Source organism: Linepithema humile, chromosome 1, assembly GCF_040581485.1.
Source record: "Linepithema humile isolate Giens D197 chromosome 1, Lhum_UNIL_v1.0, whole genome shotgun sequence".
Lineage (NCBI taxonomy): Eukaryota > Metazoa > Arthropoda > Insecta > Hymenoptera > Formicidae > Linepithema > Linepithema humile.
In genome coordinates this window covers 42,370,293-42,388,862 of record NC_090128.1, presented here as the reverse complement: position 1 = coordinate 42,388,862, position 18,570 = coordinate 42,370,293, and the positions used below count along the sequence as shown (strand labels likewise).

Sequence of the window (18,570 nt, the reverse complement as noted above, 5' to 3'; positions counted from 1 at the left end):
CTGCAACAAATTGCACAATCGGATACAGATTTTTAAGTAATTATGCGAATGCACATGGACCTTAATACGTTGACGCATCTTGTGTACGGAAGCCATAAGAATTCTTTCATTTTCATGGTGTGCGATGTTCCGTCTATGTATTTTTAAGTTTATGCCATGTAAACTCGTGAGCACGCCATTTCGGAAGTAGAAATTCACAAGCGGTTGACATTCGTGAATTGCATTATTATTTTAATATCGTATATTTCTTTGGGTGAAGTAATCGTAAAAGATGGGGGAAGATTTTAACGGAGGTAAGTAATTTGGCGATCCGATGAGTCGCAATGTCGAGTTCTCTTCTTTACATTCCCGCGTTATTGGCTGACTAGCCGATACTATTTGCGAATATAATGGCCGGACACATTATCGAGGCTAGTAAACACAGTTGGAAAGTTGCTTTAAGTGGCACTTGGAATTATTTTATTTGCCCACAAAATTCATTTACTTTCTGTTTTTAATGGATTTGTACGTAACAGTAGAGCGATTTTAAATATCTGAATTTCGGCAAGTAGGTATCGCTCCAAAGCGATATTCTCTATTAATCTTATTGAACACCGTTTAATGGAAATCAAGTATGGCAATATAAGAGCAATTAATTTATGAGTGAATTTAATTAAACATATTTATTGTTATATAATTGGATGATTAATGTTTCAACCTAAAAAATTGATTTTTATCTAGATCGCGATAGACAAGACCGGGATAAAGACAGAGATCGCGATAGAGATCGTGACAGAAGGCACCGATCACGCAGCAGAGATCGCAGAAAGCGGTCCCGTTCTCGCTCCAAAGATCGCAGAGATAGAAAAAGAAGTAGCTCACCAAAGAAAAGTCGTAGCTCTAGAAGAAGAAAACCATCTCTATACTGGGATGTGCCTCCACCTGGCTTTGAGCATATTACTCCTTTGCAGGTAGATTATTTTTGATATTATCTTGATTGCTTTTCAAATGCACATAAAGAACGAGAAAAGTAAAATAGAGCGAGAAAGATAAAAAATATCTTTTAACAGAAGACATTTTGCAGTTTTATTTACATACAAATGTATAATTATGTACTCTATATATAGATTATATTATAGATACAAATAGTATATATATATAGTATTATATTTGCACATATATTTTTATCTGTACGCATCTGTAAAGTACATCTATATTTTATCTCTACAGTACAAAGCTATGCAAGCTGCCGGACAGATACCTGCCAATATAGTAGCAGACACACCCCAAGCAGCTGTGCCTGTAGTTGGTAGTACTATTACACGTCAGGCAAGAAGACTCTACGTAGGGAACATTCCATTCGGTGTCACCGAGGAAGAAATGATGGAATTCTTCAATCAACAGATGCATCTGTCTGGACTGGCGCAAGCCGCTGGAAATCCAGTATTGGCGTGTCAAATTAATTTAGACAAAAATTTCGCATTCTTGGAGGTATAATTTTATCATGTGCATAAATTTTTTTAAAAATATTCTATATGTTATTAAAAGTATGGTATAGATATCGGTGAATTTCGATCAGTTAATCAATGTATTTAAGTAAACACTAATATTTTTCTTCTTTCTCCTTTTTTTTTTTAAATACAGTTCCGATCAATAGACGAAACCACGCAAGCTATGGCGTTCGATGGTATAAATTTTAAAGGGCAAAGTTTAAAGATAAGGAGACCGCACGATTATCAGCCAATGCCGGGGATGACGGATAATCCCAGTATGAACGTGCCAGGTACGGTTCCTGGTATGTTTTAAACATACAATTCTGTACATTTAGCAATTTAGTCAATTGCGTGTCATGCCTGACGATAATTTGTACTCGTCTTAATTCTAGACATATTCTTTTTAGATTCGCCGCACAAGATTTTCATTGGTGGTTTACCAAATTATTTGAACGAGGAACAGGTATGCCGGCAAATTTGTGAAACAATTTTATTCACTGCACACCTTTCAATGCAGTTTTACTTCATTGATGCCTATTCCGATCGATACGATTTATTTGTCGAAATTTGCATTGCTGTTGAACAGAATTTAGTGCCTTAAAAGAGATTCGGCTTCAATGACAGATCAAACAAATTGCATTGTTATACAGCAACGGTACAGAATTAGCACGGAATACTGCTAATCCTGTCACGTTGTAAGTTACTCTTAAAGGACTAAATTATAATATAGGTATTTAGCTATTTAGCGGTGAGTGCACTCATACATACACGACTGGAGAAACTCTTACCCGAATCTAACAGAGGTATGTATGCGTTTCCATCAAGATTTTTCGGCGTCGATTAGGTTCCTCATTAGGTAGAGGTATATATGGTCCTCGTTTTTCTTTTTTCTTCTTTTTTTTTACTTAAATACTTTCGAGCAATTTGCTTCTCGTTTCTTTACGGAACGAAAAAAAAAAAAAAAAAAAAAAAACTTATCGTTTCTTGCACCATCGTCGTCCTTCCACCGCATAGGCTTAGTTCAGGGAACATTTAATGGCATTACAGCATTTAGGTGGTATGCAGTCATCAACGGTCATCCTTTCCTCTTTTCTTCCAGCCTTTCTAGGCACGTCGCGGACCCAGTGCATCACGAGGATACGAGTTTCTCCCAAATCTAGGCAATTTTTTTTTTAGGAGAGTCAACAGGGAAGGGGAGGGTTTCGATTTCTAGCTCCGACTACATTCGGAAATAAATCAACGTAGGGGAATAGATCAATCATTCATATTTCAAGTCCAACAGGAATGAGATAAAGATGCACCGTGATCGGTGGAAGAAAATTTGTTTTAAAGCTGTTTCATGTTTCTAAGCATTTCCGATGTAAAACATCTTTACAGAGTCGGCCGCTCTAGCGCAGCAATGATACGTGTCGTAAAAGAAGGATCTTTTTTAGGTCTACGAGTAAAAAGCGTGAAAATCAATGTTTTTATGTATAGCAGAAACTTTTTTTCCTTTTTCTTTCTTTTTGGGATTACAGGGTCAACACATAATTTTATGTGCATCTGGTAACAGCTCCAAGTTCTTCAGTATATATTCTTTTCAGGAATACCTTTTCCTTTTGCAGCTGTTCTTTTTACAGGCTTTTCAGGCTTAACAACACGTCTCGTCTTGTACCTCGTTACAATTACAGGTTACCGCGAACAAATCTCCGAACATTAATGCATTCAAACTTTTTGCGCAAAATGCAAAGACGAATAGTAAAATAAAAAAAAAGATCCAAGAAAAAAGAAATAGCAAACTCAATTTCATTGAATACGAAGAAGTATCAATTAAATATAACGGTATCCTTAAAAAAGTGGATTGTCTTTGAATTCGAAAGAGTAAAAAGAAGAGAAGTTTAAAAAAAAAATCAAGAAACGAAAGAAAAGTATGAAACGTCTCGTAAATATTATAGTATACTGTGGACTGATACCAGTACCCTTTCTCCCCATTTCTTAGCTTAGGGTCGCGCCGATCAAAAGCATTCGCTTACCACTACCACTACTTCTACCACTACTACTACCGAACATGACAAAATACCACACTGCCTGGGGAGAGGCTAGCCCAGTCCCTCGAGGCAAGTACTTATATACCATTCTCATTGCCTTCGTACATTGGGTTTATGCGACAATTTTGTAGCTCCCCTTCCTCGATGCATCCTTGGTTCTCCTGTACTAATGGTGCGTCCTCTGATTCGATAGTTTTACACCAATAAAAGCATGTTGCAATAAATCGAGGCTCTAAATTGCCTAATAATTAGTGGCTCTGTGCTGTAGAACCGATTTTGTAGCGTAAAAGATAAAATTTCTCTGACGAGGGCAACATGCTATTATGTAAATTTTTGAGTTTTCAGTTCCTTATCCCGTGGACATACGTAAGTAAATTCAACACATACGTTATATTTAATAAGTATAAGATAAAAGTCGGAAAATAGTGTTCAAAATAACGAATGAATTTGAAAAAAAGATACCGGAGCGCAAATGACCCAAATGAAATTGTTGAAGGTGAAGACGGGTGTGCACGGAGTTTCTACCGAGGAAAAAGTAATTCATATATTTATGCATTTGTATTGTATTTTTCTCGCATTTGGACGATGCAACTTTTTTCTCAAATTCCAATCTTAAAATTATTGGCGATTCAATTAAATATAATATAAATTTTGCCATTAATTATGATAGTTCGAAAAGCTATTTTAATAATGAAGAGTATCTTTCTTTAAAAGTTTTTTTTCTTTGAAAATAATACAATTTAATTATTTAAAATCTAACATGAAAAAGAATAAACATACATCTTTTATCACATTTTTTACACATGATAATTTTCATCTAAATTCTCTTATTAATTATCATCAGAGTTGCATAGTCTTCATTTCGTAGATTTGAAAATTATATTGCACATAGGAGAAAGTAACATTTTCACAATGATACAGGTGAAAGAGTTATTGATGAGCTTTGGACAGCTGAGGGCGTTCAATCTAGTAAAGGATTCTGCAACCGGTCTCTCCAAAGGATATGCGTTTTGTGAATATGTGGATGTCTCGATGACCGACCAGGCGATCGCCGGATTGAATGGGATGCAACTGGGCGACAAGAAACTAATTGTGCAACGCGCTAGCGTGGGTGCCAAGAATCCTATGATAGGCGCACAAGCTCCAGTACAAATTCAAGTGCCTGGTTTGTCGATGGTTGGCACGAGCGGACCCGCGACCGAAGTAAGCTCGTTAAATTAAAACCAAATTGTCCCCGCGAAATATTAATGTACCATTTTTATATAATTATGTAATGTCTTTTAGGTACTTTGTTTGCTCAATATGGTCACGCCGGAAGAATTAATGGAGGAAGAAGAATATGAGGATATCCTTGAAGACATTAAAGAGGAATGTAACAAATATGGCGTAGTGCGATCCGTGGAAATTCCAAGACCCATTGAGGGTGTCGATGTACCTGGATGCGGCAAGGTATATTTAACATAACGCTCGACGTATAACGCCCTGATTCTGTAATTACTTACCTGTTTTTTCTTTTTATTCTATTACAGGTATTTGTCGAATTCAACAGCGTCATTGACTGCCAAAAGGCGCAGCAAACTCTCACAGGACGCAAATTTAATAATCGCGTTGTAGTTACATCATACTTCGATCCTGACAAGTATCATCGTAGAGAATTCTAGATTGTAGGCTTCTCTTTTCATACCATTTAATAATTATGAATATATATATATGTATATAATGTATATATATGTATATGTATACATTATATATATATATTAGATATATATAATATTAAATATATATTATATACACACTATGTATTGTACATCAATGTATAATCTAAAGGTACTCGAAACTTATCAATTTATCAATTAATAAGCAACAATGTAAAACAAATTACTGCATAAAAGTCATTGAACTTTGCATATCTTGCATCTGAAAATATCGATATGCAATCGATCAGCCACATTTTAACATAAACATGTGTAATCATTACATTTGGTCATTAATATAAAGTGGACAATGGTATTGAACGATTTAATATTACCTGCTAGAAAATTAAGTGATTAATTAAATAATTTTGCAAAATCAGGATACATTATGCAAAAGTAATAAAGTGAAAAAAAACTATGTTATTACGTTTCTGCAAACACATTTCTTTTTTAATAAAATTCTGCTTTACATAATTTAGATTACACAATATAGATTATCTAGTATAAACGGAAGTTGCATCGTAGCGGATTAATTCAACTTTCCAGCGGCAATGCAGGCTGATATGACGAATGACTCTCTCCCGTATCGGCAGCGTCCACGACGAATTTTTGCAGCACGGCGTAAAGACCGCCGCCGAGCAACAACATGCCGATACCTGTCAAAAGTACTATAGCCCAAGCTGGTATAGCTGTACCTCCTGGAAACACGAATCAAGGAATATTTAAACCTAAGTGGCCGTAATTTATGTTTACGTCTTGCTTATATGATGTTTGCACAATTTTTGTTCGCATGGACAATGTAAACTATGTAGTTTCATGTAATAATTACAAAAAATAATTATCTATTAAATAAGATATTCCAAGTTAAGATATTTAATGTGTGAATATGAAGATACTTCATTGAAAAGTTGCACAAAATAATGATTTCTCATTCAACTTCAATTATATGTTATGTTACAGATTAGCAAATTAATAAAATTATAAATTTTTCTTTGCTTAATTATAATTAACATTTATGCGTATATAATTCAACAATTTATATTAAAACTTAATATTTTTTATATCATTTTATGAAAATATATACTTGAATAAAATTAATGCAAAAATACAAACAAATTTGTGGCAACAATACAATTGTTTAATATGTAAAAGCTATCGTAATTTTGGAAAAGATATTACAAATATTGCCTCTAAAATAAAAGTCATCATTTTGTCTTATATATTATAGCAAAAATTTTTTTTAAATATCAACAAAATTTTGACAAAATTATAAAATACTATTTCATTATATATATAGATAATACATTAGACATAGCTTACATTGTCTGTGCATAGAGAAATTATCACATTTTCTGCGCGCGTAAACGCCCATAATTATTACTTACTGTAATAACGCCTGGTTATCGTCTTTCGACCCCTTAAAATTTTGCGCCTTGCTTCGACTTCTTCCAGGAATATTCCCATCAGAACTATTCAGTGATGTTTAGAGAAAGCGAAAGAAAAATTATTCTTTATTATACTTATTATAACTGTTTTGTTGTACACAATGTTTCATTAAGATTTATTGAAAAACGTGTAAAAAAAAAATTAATTTTTACATATCACGCTTAATAAAAATGATTGAATTAACTATATAATCATTATAATTATTTTGATTACATGTCTCAATAATTTATTTTTTAATTAAACTTACTATATTATTATATTAAATTAATTATAATCCTCAATTAATTAACAAATTATTTTTAATCAATTAATGGTCTCTATAAAGCATTGACGTGAGAAAACATTTTTGCTTTTACTAGCGATTATAAGCAGATTTATCACTTCTTTTTTACTAACTTTTTATTAACTTTTACTTACGCAAACCAATTGTTAAGTAGCACAAAAACTTTTTTGAATACATTTCTCGCGAAAAATGTTAAAACACAGCAAGAAATGAATGGTGGAGCAACACTATTGTTAACTTGGCGTGTTAACTTTTCTGTCTACGCAATGCGTACTGAATCACACCTTTGATAAGAGATACGGATAACTAAAAGCAGCTTATCTATCTCAAGATAGTGTGATGATACACCTTTACTCACCGTACACATTATCGTAATTTCCTACATTAGGCAAAAATAAAATACGAGAATTAGAATTATCAATCTCTATCATTGCACTTATAAATTGATATTGCACAAAATTGTTGATAAATATATGTTCATAGTGATCGATAATCAAAGAGCAAACCTTCCAATAACTTTAAATTGACATATATTATTAAGTATAAAATGTACGGATTTTTACAATACTTGAACTGTAATCACTATAGATGTCAAAATATCCATAAAAAAATATTTCTTGGGGATTGAAGGATTCGTAAGGATGCAATGTTGATATCTAGTCTAAAGAATACGAGATTTCGATGTCCATTGAGCCTGTAATGATTTTTTTTATTGACTCAAAATGAAAAAAAAAACTAGTTACATTTACAGCACGGACATTTCTATTACGGAATTGTTGCAGTATCGGTTCGATCGATGCCAACGTAATACGACAAAAAGAAAAATATAAAGGTTAGGCTTGATGAATATCTTCAAATAAAACTGTATTGTAGAATGGTAATTTCGGCCAAAGGATATAATAATCTCAAATATAACTTAAAAAATATATATACATTTTATGTATATATATGCATACATATATGTATAAAAAGAAATCAGTTGGTTAATAATAACAAATTACAGAGCGAAGAGGAAAGACAAGGAAGAACAGTCTTAAACAAATTTAAAAAATTAGAAGTAAATAAAGGATTATAGATAAAAATTCGCCGCATACATACTTCACATTAGACTAGAATACCTATTTCTTTTTTACATTTATATATTCTCGAAATTAGTTAACATAATTATAATAATACATATATTCTAGCGGCCTCCTTGCACATTTCTTTCTTTCTTTTCTTTCGAAGAAGTGCAGCAACGCGAAATAAAGCTTTGAAAACTTATGAAAATAATTATTGCAATTAATATACCGCTTAAATCTTATTGCAATTTAATACAGCTGGCACATATACAAGGCATTTCGAACCAAGGTAAAAAGCGCACAGACAAACTACCAAAAGTTAGAGTCATCGCATAAAATTTAAAAAAAAAATTGAACGAGGAGCCTAAGTTTTCGTACAAGGTATTACTGCGACAAGAGCAGATGAAACATTTCGAGATAAAGAAGATACTCATTTCAGATATCTTTGAAAAGAGTTGGAGTTTGAACGGAGATGGAGATTTTGGATAAAAAAAAACAAAAGAAAAATAATGACTGATATTAATCTTGTAAAAAAAATAATAAAAGAATATTGAACATGTATATGTAATCTCGATAATTAAGAAAGATGGCGCAAAAGTTGGTTTTGAAAGAGAAGCAAGTTAAAGCTTCTATAGCAACGATTCTTCTGAAGATGTTGCTGAATCTGCAATGAAATAAATATGCATATATAGATTTATGTATTATAAACGCCACCAACCAGAAGAATTGGTTTCACCTTCACGATTAAAACTGTTGTAATTCTGACTCTTCAAATTATGCATTAGAGAGTAAGGTTGTATTTAAGCAGCGAGAGAGAAAGAGAGAGAGATGGAGACAAGTGAGATTTTTATGATAACGACGATAACCGACAAAAAGAAGTTTAGGAATGATTTGGGAGAACCTTTGGCAAAAGTTAGGATAAATTTCACATTTTATTAGATGCAGTTATTACAAGTCATTTTATATTCCAAGACAAGACATTTTATTTTATACTCAAAGATATAATTTACCGCGTTTATTTAATATAAAAGAATAAACGTGTACCGGCATTGTAAAGGATGTTTGTGAAATCTTAGAATAGAGAATGAAGTAATGCCGAAACACACAAACGAAAACAGTTGTGTAACATGTATATAAATGTTCTTTGACTTAAATGTCTTTATAACGTAACTCGTGCTTAATAAATAACAATACTCATCTTTTTTTTCGGCGATTTTGCAGTGCGCTTTTTATCCTTCCTATTAGATTATTTATTTATATCTTTAACAAGAACCGCAAGTTTTTCAAAGACACTTCCATTTTTTTTTTTTCGCAATTTACTCGTCAGCGATGTAACTCTCTCGAAGAGTCCTTTCTGTCTCGTTAGACGAGAGAAAGAAAGAAATTAATGTCTAGAAAATTTGCTAATTAGACGCGAATTATAAGAGAGTTTGAAATATTATACAAAAAGGTTTAAAGAGAAGCAAAACAGCCAGTGCTGGATGGTCGCGCCTGTGTATTACACAAACATATGATAACAACGCTTCGACCTATATCAGGTCTTCTTCAGGTTTCAACATCAAAATAATCGTACATTATAATTTTAAAGGAAAAATGCTTTCAACTGAATTAAAACGTTCAATTTATCTTCGCACGCAAAATCTTCAATATTCATACGCATGGTGTTTCAATTGACGGTGTCGAAGATCAAATGATCAATAATTTAATATTCTTCGTAATAAATAAAAAATTTCCATCCGTTCTTGATTGGATTCACGTGCGGCGAGAAGACATTCTTATGAAGAAGTGAGAGATAAGACCCATTGTTTCGTTTGAGCGAAAACTTGAACATTACATGTCGATAAGCAGGTCACGAGTGAAACGTTGATATTACATGTTTGTATAATACACAGGCGCGACCATCCAGCACTGGCTGTTTTGCTTCTCTTTAACCCTTTTGTGTTAAATTATTGAGCCTCGAATTATATTCTTTAATTAAATCGAAATATTCTAATAGATAGCAGAGAAGAAAGAAGAAACAACTGCTAACGAATATCAAGAGACACGGTAGTGTCTCGCGCCAAGTTCACGCGCAGCGCAATTTAAATATCACTCCAGCATATTTTACTCTACGGATTCCGATTGAATCGACCTGGGGAGCCTTTTTCATCTCTTTTTTTATTGACCCCGCTATTTCCTAATATGTGCAGCAATATAAATACAGTTTTACAGGAAACAATTCGTTAGTCCTAGGCAAGTTACGCAGAGAAATCGTCATTTTAATTAAATACATTAAATAAATAAAGAATACTGTATACCCGTGAATCAACGTACTAAATAATAACAACAACAACAACAATAATAATAATGAATGATGATGACAATGATAATAATCATTAGGGCGACGTTCAAGTGAATACTTAAAGCCGTCCTCCCACGCAACATACATCTCGAAAAGTAACAGGAATGGAAGGAGAATTCATCTCTCCGACGAATGTACGAGAGATTTCAATAAAAGGAGATCGGCCTATGAGGATAATGCATTTGTTTTCTAAATCTCTTATACAAGCTATGCTAAGAAAATCTGTAATATCGGACATAGCTATCGTCGCAGAGATCTCCATCTAGATGTGAATTTTTTTTTTTCCCCCTAAGCTATATACTCTATACGCTTGCGATTGAAGTCACCTCATAGTTTCACTTGAGAATATTCATAGTATCTGGATGGCATATAATAACTTCAAGATACATTCGATGAGAGTAATAATCTATTTACTCGGATCTCGATGAATTTACTGAAAGTGCGGTCATAAAAATGCGCTGCGCAGGAGAGATTAACTGTTACTATTATTATTCTTTCAAATCCTATTGCAAAGTTTTTCACGTTAGCTCTCAACATATTGCTACTGGTCTTTATATTTTCCGGCCATATTTTTTTCACAGAATAGTAAATCCCATTTTACCTCTTACCAGATTTATCATTCTGTACAAAAAAATATATATATATATGTACACTTCTTTCTTGTTCACTAAATTGAGATTCAAGCTAACTTTTTTTTTTTATTTGTCAGGCAACGCAACATCTTCGCTTAAAAGTACAGAACTAAATGCAAAGAGCATAGGTTTTCTTTTTCTTTTTTATCTCAATGCCGAACATTTTAATTCGACAATTGTATAGCTCATCTCGATAGGATTACAGAATTTCGTGTGTATGTATGTATGTTTGTGTGTGTGTGTGTGTGTGTGTGTGTGTGTGTGTGTGTGTGTGTGTGTGTGTGTGTGTGTAAGATGGTATTTCTTTGTATGATTGCATTTTTACTTGTGCTATTTACTCTCAGAACAATTGTTTAATTGCGGAGCAACAACTACCGCGGCGCGTTTGTTAAAAATTACCGTATCATCATATTAGTAAATATTATCCACAGATATATTGTTACTTTTGCGTATGTAAGTGTGTGTGTGTGTGTGTGTGTGTGTGTGTGTGTGTGTGTGTGTGTGTGTGTGTGTGTGTGTGTGTGTGTGTGTGTTTGTGGGTGATGTGGTAGTGTATCAGTATTTGTATCTATGATTCGAGAAATACCATACAATATTGGAATATATATTACCGAATAGTCGTATAATTTAAATGAGCTAAACGTTTCGATTTATGCTTACTTTTACCTTGTGGCTAGCTGGTGTTTTGGCTCGAAGGGCTTTTTTTTGTTTCGCTCAGCGTCGCCGCGAAACTATTCGTTGCGCAGGATGACGTCGCTTCTTTAACAGATTGATTGCCGTCTAAAGTCGATTTCTCATTAGTATCCTGCGTACTACTGCTACTGCTGCTGTTCTCATTGCATTCTGCTATTTTACTGTCGACTGATTTGGACGTTTCTTGGCACTGATCTCCAGTACTGTTCGATAACTCCATGACGCTTTCATTGTCTGGCCATTCACTCGGTCTCTGTATTATATTTTCTTTAACGAGCACCTTTTTGAACGTTGCTAAGGTCTTGCGTAGAGTTATGCAGAAACCTCGAGACGCTGGGATGAGCGGAAATTCAGGCAACACCCTCTCATCTGTGTAAAGAAAGAAAAAACAATATTTTAATAAACCTTTAAATAAAAAAAAAAAAAAAAAAAACATTTTTGCGAACCAAAATTATCTCTATAGAAAAATAATTCCATTTACAATTTATATTTATATTTTGTGTATATTCCGGGTTTCTTGTTGAATGCTAAATGTAAATGTGCAGTTAAAATTTTGGAATTTTGAATGGCGAATAAGAAACATAGCGATTGGGAATTTCATCGACATGGGGCATAATATTATCTGATTTCATATAAAATATTATATGAAAAGAAAAATTATACCGATATCGGCAATCTCTTTAAACGTGGTAGGAGTGACCGGGGACAATGGGTGCTGATTGTTATGCTGCTCGGATATCTCCATCCACAGTTCCACCCTCTGCAGTAATTTCTCGGCGTGTTTCTTGAAGTGCGCGATAATAATGTCCTTAAACACGAGTGGCGGGTTTAGCAGCAATTTTGTCTGCGCTTGCACCAGCTTCAGCACCACCATCTCGTTGTACATCCGCGAATTTTCGCGCCCCTGCTGCGAGCCCTTCTGCTTTTCGAAGCCGGCCTCGTTGAAGTACGGCTCGCTCACGAGGATCAGGCCCTGTATCGAGACGATCACTTGCAGCAGAGTCGACGAGTTCGTCCATACTTCCGTTCCGCGACCGGACCAGGTGCCCAGCAAGCTCACGCACACCTTCCCGTCCTCGTAGAGGTTGGGATTCAGCCGGTCGCTGCAGTAAGAGATGTAGTGGCAAAGTGGCGGCGCGGCTGGATAATCGGCGGACAGTTGAAAGTCGAAGAGGAAGAGGCCGTCTTCGTAAGGCGTTTTCTCGGGACCGCGCAGCATCACCGAATACAGATCTATGCGGTCCTCGAATCCTTTCACCCACACGCCTGCCGGCAGCGAGCTTTTCAGCAGTTTTAACTCCTTGGAGACTGTCCTGAAGAAGTTGGTCGGATCGGTAGGCTGGAACATGGTTAGCTTAAATTTGTGGCAGTCGGGCGCGGTCTCTTCGATGGAGAAGCCCTCGCCCTCGGCGTAAACCAGCGGAATCTCGACGGGGCACTCGGACGGATCCGCCACCGTCTCGGAGCGCTCCGCTTCCTCGCCTTTCTGCTTTTTCCGCGGCGAGGTCTTCTCCGCGTCCGACAACGACATTTTGCCCAGGCCGAATCTCTTCGACACCTCGCCATGCGCCAGCACGAGCTGCGCCTTTATCAGATTGCACAGCTTGACACACACGTGCGACGTGCCGACGTTCTGCGATGTTGCCAGGCTCGTCGGCACTCTTTTCGTCTTGCTCGCCTCTGCCTTTTCGGGCGAGATTGCGTTGCTCATCGCTGACGAGCACTCCGGCACGTTGTTGACGTCCTCACTCATCAGGAACTCTCCACTGGACTCGCTCGAGCCCGACTCCTTCTTCGAGTTCTCCGCCGAGTACAATCCGGAGTCCTCGGGATTCAGATTCGGACGTATAAATAATCGATTAACTGGATCCTCGCTGCTCTGCTTTTTGCTATTGCTTTCGATATTAGTAGAACTATCAGTCTCTAACGTATCAATGATCGCGGCAATTGCTGGCTTCTCCGGCGCGCTGATCGCACACTGATCGCCTTTCCTCAGATTCTTCAGATAATCTTTGTCTGTAGAATCCTCCGGGTATTCGGACTTGGGTGTAAAGAGTCTCGTCACTTGATCGGCCATTCGTTGCGCGACATTCGCCCTGCCGCGTTCTCTCACGCGCTCGAGAAGCCCTTGGAAGTGGCACTCGTGAAAGAACGATGTGCCCATCAGCTTGTCCATGTAACGGCAATCCTTGTAAACCTCGAGAAGTTTCCTCATCACCTCCGTCGTCTGCAACAACGGATTTTGCGTAAAGATCTCTTCCAGCCGCGACATCGCGATCCTGGCTTTCTCAATGTGCGCCGCTAGCTTCGGCTTTATGTTCTCAAATTCCGTTTGCTCGGTGCCGTCATTATCGGCGATGAAACAATCCTCCAGTTCTGTTTCCCACGACGAGTCGGACGACACGTCGTCCCACAGTTCACCCTCGTCGCTATCATACTCGCCGACCTTGTACAGATCCTGCGGCCAGCACATACTAATGTGACCGCCGACCCACCAGACTTTTACGCGTCCCTCCGGATAATTGTCCAATACTTGACCGGCAGTGCACCCGGCGTCCTCGCCTTCGAAATTCGCTATTCGGATCACCAAGGTACCCGGCCTATACTGGAAGTCTGGATGATCCTTCAGGTCATAAACGCTCACTTCACGCTCCTCCAGGAAGGTCGGCCTGAACAAGAAATGATTGTCGTAAATTACAAATTTTTTTTTGTATATAAATGAAAGAAATGAAAATTTTTGAGTAAAGTCTCAGACATGAATAATTGACGAAATTTTAATTATTGTTGATTTGCAGTGATTTTAAAATTATATGGCAACACTTGAGTAATTTACAAGGTCCCATAAAAGTGCTGTAACATATGAGAAAAGAATGTTATCTTGCTGTCACACTTACTCTGGATTTTGACTAGAAGTATACGTCCGAAACCATTTTATCTTGGCAGTACGGCCTTGATGATCAACACTTTGTACTACGCCATACATTCTAGATTCCTCCTTTTGGTCTACAACAAAATCACCTGGGAAAAATTCTTTATCATCCAGGTGATGAATTGGATATAACTGCGTCGACGGTATGCCTAAAAAAATATACAATATTTAACATCACATACATATTTACAAAATCTTATAATAATTTTCTTTTTAATCATCTGACTTGAATTTTGTTCGTCTGCTATTGTTACATCTATCAAAAAATGCAAGAAAATCTGAATTAATTATCAGATAATTCATAATTAAATACTTAAAACAAGCAAAAGTAATTCATATAGATATAGCTTTTGATACACAATGAGCGCATACACACGAACACACACAATAATTATCATTATTAATACCAAATTCTACTGAGCCGTCTTGCCACACCACATTAGCTTTCGTATTAGTGGATAATGTTTCTACGACTATTTTAGTCCCGGGAATTAATGGAACAGGCGGTACTTTCTTTTTCGCTCTTCGCAACTTCTTTTTCTTCAGCACTTTTGTCATCAATGCGGGACCCTTCTTTTTCTTTCCCATCGATGACATGCTGGAACAGCCGCTGGAGATCTATAGAAAATCATTATTTCATTTAAAAAAAGTTATCAACAAGATTAACAAATTCGTGTAATTTAAAACAACACAATCTTGTTAATGTTTAATTCGATAAATCGTACATTTTATCGTCAATGTGTAGTCAATCTGAATAGTGACAATGCTGAAGTAAATAAATGAAGTGATCAATATTGGATTAATTCAATTCAACATTATTTTGTATATTTACTAAAACATATAGCTAAGTCAAAAAATATTTTTTTGGATGCACACTTTTTGTCAGTATTCGTCTTCAATTTCTTTCTTTCGTTTTTAGTTTTAGCTGAAAGAAAAAAAAAAAAAAAATTACCGAAGCGGTGTCACTTTGCGAGCCTGTAGTATCTTCCGTGTCCCACTCGTCAGAACTTTCAACGTGCTGATTTTGAGGCGGCGGCATCAACATATTATTGCTCGTAGCGTCCTGCAAATTAACTTTGACGTTGCTTTGACTGTTTTCTTCCCCCGATCGTTGATCGGACGTTTTGTCTTTCTTCTGTTCTTTCTTCTTGTCTTCCAGCAACTTTGTCACTGTAATGTTTGGACGAGCCTTTTTCGGACTTTGTTTAGGAACTTGATAAAGATCCCTCTGCTGCTTCCGCCACTGTTCGCGAGTAATGACATTCTCATTGCCCTTAATGATGTAGAAATTACGATCGCCAACTTGCACCGTTGACGGCTCGAACACGTTCAGCAATTTCAGCTTCTTCAGATCTTCACCCTCGACCACGAACTTTGGTTGAGCCTGATCGGACCAAGCGCCGTCCTTCGAATACGCTCGACACTGCCAGTGCACGCCGACCCAATCGGTCTCCACTTTTTCCACTATCACTTTGGTTATCTTCTGTGGTTTCAACTTCCTCTTCGCTTTCATCTCCTTCGTGCACTGAATCCATTGTGCCTCCTCCAGACAGTGGACCGGCCCCCACAGGCTCTGACCAGGATAGAATTCAGTCGAATGCGGAAAATCATTGTCCTGAAAGATACTTGCCATTTGCATCACATGATTCAATGTAAATGATAAAGAGGCTAAGTTTGTAGTTCCAAAATTGTATAAGTATTAAAACAAAGTAAAAAAGATTTTGATAAGTATAAAAAACTCGTTGGCAATAAAGTTATACTTTTCTAGAAAATTTCTTTCAACACTGAAAATTTGTAAAGTTAGAGTTTATTGTAAATTATTTAATCCTTAAATGCATTGTGTTGTAGATTTACACAAATAATTTTTATTCATCTTTTTTACTATCATAGTGCTATTTAAAATTCAAAGTTCAAGTTTTGTATATGTATCTACAAGAAAGTATTTAGGTCAATCTTTAATAAAACATCGACGTTAATTTTTTTGTACTCTTAGTACGCTAATTAAAAGTTAACTTAAAAAATATTATTTTTGTTGAATTCTAAGCAAATTATGCATTTGAAAGGTAATCTTACGTTATCTCGCGTCTCTTCCAGTTGTCCTAATACGCAAGAATCCATCTCGTTTATGACACAGTGTGATCCATCTGGTGTCACCAGCCATAACTTAAAATGTGTCATTCTAATGCCACCAACCCATGAATCCATGCAGACTGCCATATCTGTCGCAAATTCCTGCAAATAACAACAAAAATCCTTCATTTTCCAAACATTTGTTATAAAACTTTCAATAAAAAAAGAGCATCTTAAATTTTTCAGATCTTTATAGATAATACATTCTGATTGATCTTTAGAGAGTTATAAAGTATTTTTGAATCTAAAAGAGTCTAGAAAACAATGTATTGAAGTGTGCAGTGTTTTTTAGATTTATTTTATAAAAATAAAATTTAAAAAATGAGAAAATCTTTTGAACAACTGGATATATGTTCAATGAATAATTCACTTCCAAATACAATATTGATTTTGAGATGTTACAATACCTCGCTGTTCTCTAAAGACTAATGTGTGACCACAGAACTATTCAGAGCTATTTATATACCTGCAGTGGGATCAAATCTTCACTCTTGATATTGGTGAGAACTTGTTTTGTACCGATGACTTGTACACATGCCGTCAGTTCTATGTCCCTACAATAACCTCTTTGCGTATCCTTCCCTTTGATCATCCTGCGCACCACATCTCCAGGCATAAGCGTCCTGTCGGCCAGGTGAACCTAAAAATCAGAAGTTATCAGGATTGCCACGCATATCTTAATGTAAATATCGTTAACTTAAAATTTTCAATACAAAGGTGCTACATGCATGATAAGGGAGATGTCGCCTTTCATGCTGACAAGTCAGAAAAAGATGTGAAACAATGTTAAACGATGTTGGGATACATCAAAATGGTAACAATCTTGCTGGATTGCGGAGGATCAATCGATCCTCGACGCAGACTGCAGGCAATTGATGTACCTTCTTGCAGTTGACCAATTCCTCGATACCGGACGGATGCCAGATCATGCGGATCTCGCCCTTTTGGCGCTTCGGCGAGCCGAAGTCCTCCGCGCTGTCGTAGCTTTCCTCAGACAAGTCCTGATCGTCGTTCTCCATGACAATGCCGAAGACGACATTGCCCCGTTTATCCACGCGATAGACAACATCCTCGTAGAAATATTGGTTCTCCGGCGCAACATTCGCCGCAGCGGCCATCTTTCCGCTTTCTGCCTCTGGTCGCCTCTGTGATGATCGCCGCTACTCTAGTCTTGCTCTCGCATTCGGTGGCCGTCGGCGGCTGAGCACGCCTGCTCCGCTGCTCGAGCAAGTCGTGCGATGCCGAGCGCAGCCGAGCCGAGCCGACGATGATGATGTTAGGGGATGCAAACCCTTAGTCCGTGGTTAAACCTACAAACACCATCATACGAGAGTGTAGCAGATAAGAGAAAGAAGGGGGAAAGAGCAATTTAAGCGCCACCTGGTCTTGGTCACTTTAACTGAAAATAAAATGGGTCGTGCAACAAGTAATGCAAGTTGCACTGTGCAATTGCACAGTGCACTTGCATAGTGCACTTGCACGTTAGGCCTATGCACGCATCATTGTGTATGCACGTACTCATATTCCTTCACATTTCTTTTCTCAATTAATACATAAGTCTATTTGTGTCATTTCTACCTTCTGTTACAGTTTGGTATGTTCCATAACTTTTAATTTTATCTTAATTGATCTTAATTTTATCTTATCTTTATTTTAACATAAATGCTATGATAAATTTTGATTTGATTTTTCTCCAGTAAGTGTCAAGGGACAACTAGCATATAAATTGAACGATTAAAGAAAGTGAGAGAGAACTTTCTACAAACTAAAGTTTCAAGAACGACATTTCCAATAAGTAATGAAATATTCGTTAAATCTGAATGAACTTGACTACGATATACTACTCATTTAAAACTTGTTAC

The 18,570-nt window shown here is 36.4% G+C and overlaps 3 protein-coding genes and 1 pseudogene across 6 annotated transcripts; 2 read left to right on the top strand and 2 right to left on the bottom strand.

Annotated features, from left to right (window-relative positions):
* Window positions 1-100: 100 nt before the first annotated feature.
* Window positions 101-5,509, top strand: U2af50 (U2 small nuclear riboprotein auxiliary factor 50). 4 transcript variants are annotated; one of them, XM_012361906.2, is made up of 9 exons: window positions 101-293; window positions 721-950; window positions 1,210-1,470; window positions 1,624-1,774; window positions 1,880-1,935; window positions 3,996-4,034; window positions 4,421-4,702; window positions 4,784-4,948; window positions 5,029-5,509. In XM_012361906.2, exons 1-9 carry the CDS (start codon window positions 272-274, stop codon window positions 5,158-5,160), a joined length of 1,338 nt encoding a protein of 445 aa, XP_012217329.1. In that variant the 5' UTR covers window positions 101-271; the 3' UTR covers window positions 5,161-5,509. The 4 variants fall into 4 exon arrangements, with proteins under 4 accessions (XP_012217329.1, XP_012217330.1, XP_012217331.1 ...); XM_012361907.2 differs by having other exon boundaries at window positions 104-293; window positions 1,624-1,762; XM_012361908.2 differs by lacking the exon at window positions 3,996-4,034 and having other exon boundaries at window positions 105-293.
* On the top strand, window positions 2,090-3,989 carry LOC136997216 (uncharacterized; annotated as a pseudogene).
* A 104-nt stretch (window positions 5,510-5,613) lies between the features above and the next one.
* Window positions 5,614-7,216, bottom strand: hoka. Its single transcript, XM_012361910.2, has 3 exons — window positions 7,057-7,216; window positions 6,579-6,662; window positions 5,614-5,891 (listed from the first exon to the last, which is right to left on the bottom strand). Exons 1-3 carry the CDS (start codon window positions 7,097-7,099, stop codon window positions 5,728-5,730), a joined length of 291 nt encoding a protein of 96 aa, XP_012217333.1. The 5' UTR covers window positions 7,100-7,216; the 3' UTR covers window positions 5,614-5,727.
* Window positions 7,217-8,896: 1,680 nt separating this feature from the next.
* LOC105669127 ((E3-independent) E2 ubiquitin-conjugating enzyme UBE2O) lies at window positions 8,897-18,063 on the bottom strand. The gene is made up of 8 exons (XM_012361902.2): window positions 17,590-18,063; window positions 17,175-17,348; window positions 16,652-16,810; window positions 15,531-16,193; window positions 14,986-15,196; window positions 14,544-14,727; window positions 12,313-14,318; window positions 8,897-12,018 (listed from the first exon to the last, which is right to left on the bottom strand). Exons 1-8 carry the CDS (start codon window positions 17,824-17,826, stop codon window positions 11,630-11,632), a joined length of 4,023 nt encoding a protein of 1,340 aa, XP_012217325.1. The 5' UTR covers window positions 17,827-18,063; the 3' UTR covers window positions 8,897-11,629.
* Between the last annotated feature and the right edge of the window lie 507 nt (window positions 18,064-18,570).

What these genes read in the sequence shown, in the direction of transcription:
- hoka (XM_012361910.2), bottom strand. Translation starts at nt 7,099, where the DNA reads ATGTATTCAAAAAAGTTTTTGTGCTACTTAACAATTGGTTTGC. An exon ending in CTACTTAACAATTGGTTTGC is followed by an intron (nt 6,663 to 7,056) that starts GTAAGTAAAAGT and finishes ATCACTGAATAG; the next exon opens with TTCTGATGGGAATATTCCTG. An exon ending in GATAACCAGGCGTTATTACA is followed by an intron (nt 5,892 to 6,578) that starts GTAAGTAATAAT and finishes TCGTGTTTCCAG; the next exon opens with GAGGTACAGCTATACCAGCT.
- U2af50 (XM_012361906.2), top strand. Translation starts at nt 272, where the DNA reads ATGGGGGAAGATTTTAACGGAG. An exon ending in AAAATTTCGCATTCTTGGAG is followed by an intron (nt 1,471 to 1,623) that starts GTATAATTTTAT and finishes TTTTAAATACAG; the next exon opens with TTCCGATCAATAGACGAAAC. An exon ending in ATTATTTGAACGAGGAACAG is followed by an intron (nt 1,936 to 3,995) that starts GTATGCCGGCAA and finishes AAATTGTTGAAG; the next exon opens with GTGAAGACGGGTGTGCACGG.
- LOC105669127 (XM_012361902.2), bottom strand. Translation starts at nt 17,826, where the DNA reads ATGGCCGCTGCGGCGAATGTTGCGCCGGAGAACCAATATTTCTACGAG. An exon ending in AATTGGTCAACTGCAAGAAG is followed by an intron (nt 17,349 to 17,589) that starts GTACATCAATTG and finishes TCTGATTTTTAG; the next exon opens with GTTCACCTGGCCGACAGGAC. An exon ending in AGACGGCTCAGTAGAATTTG is followed by an intron (nt 14,728 to 14,985) that starts GTATTAATAATG and finishes ATATTTTTTTAG; the next exon opens with GCATACCGTCGACGCAGTTA.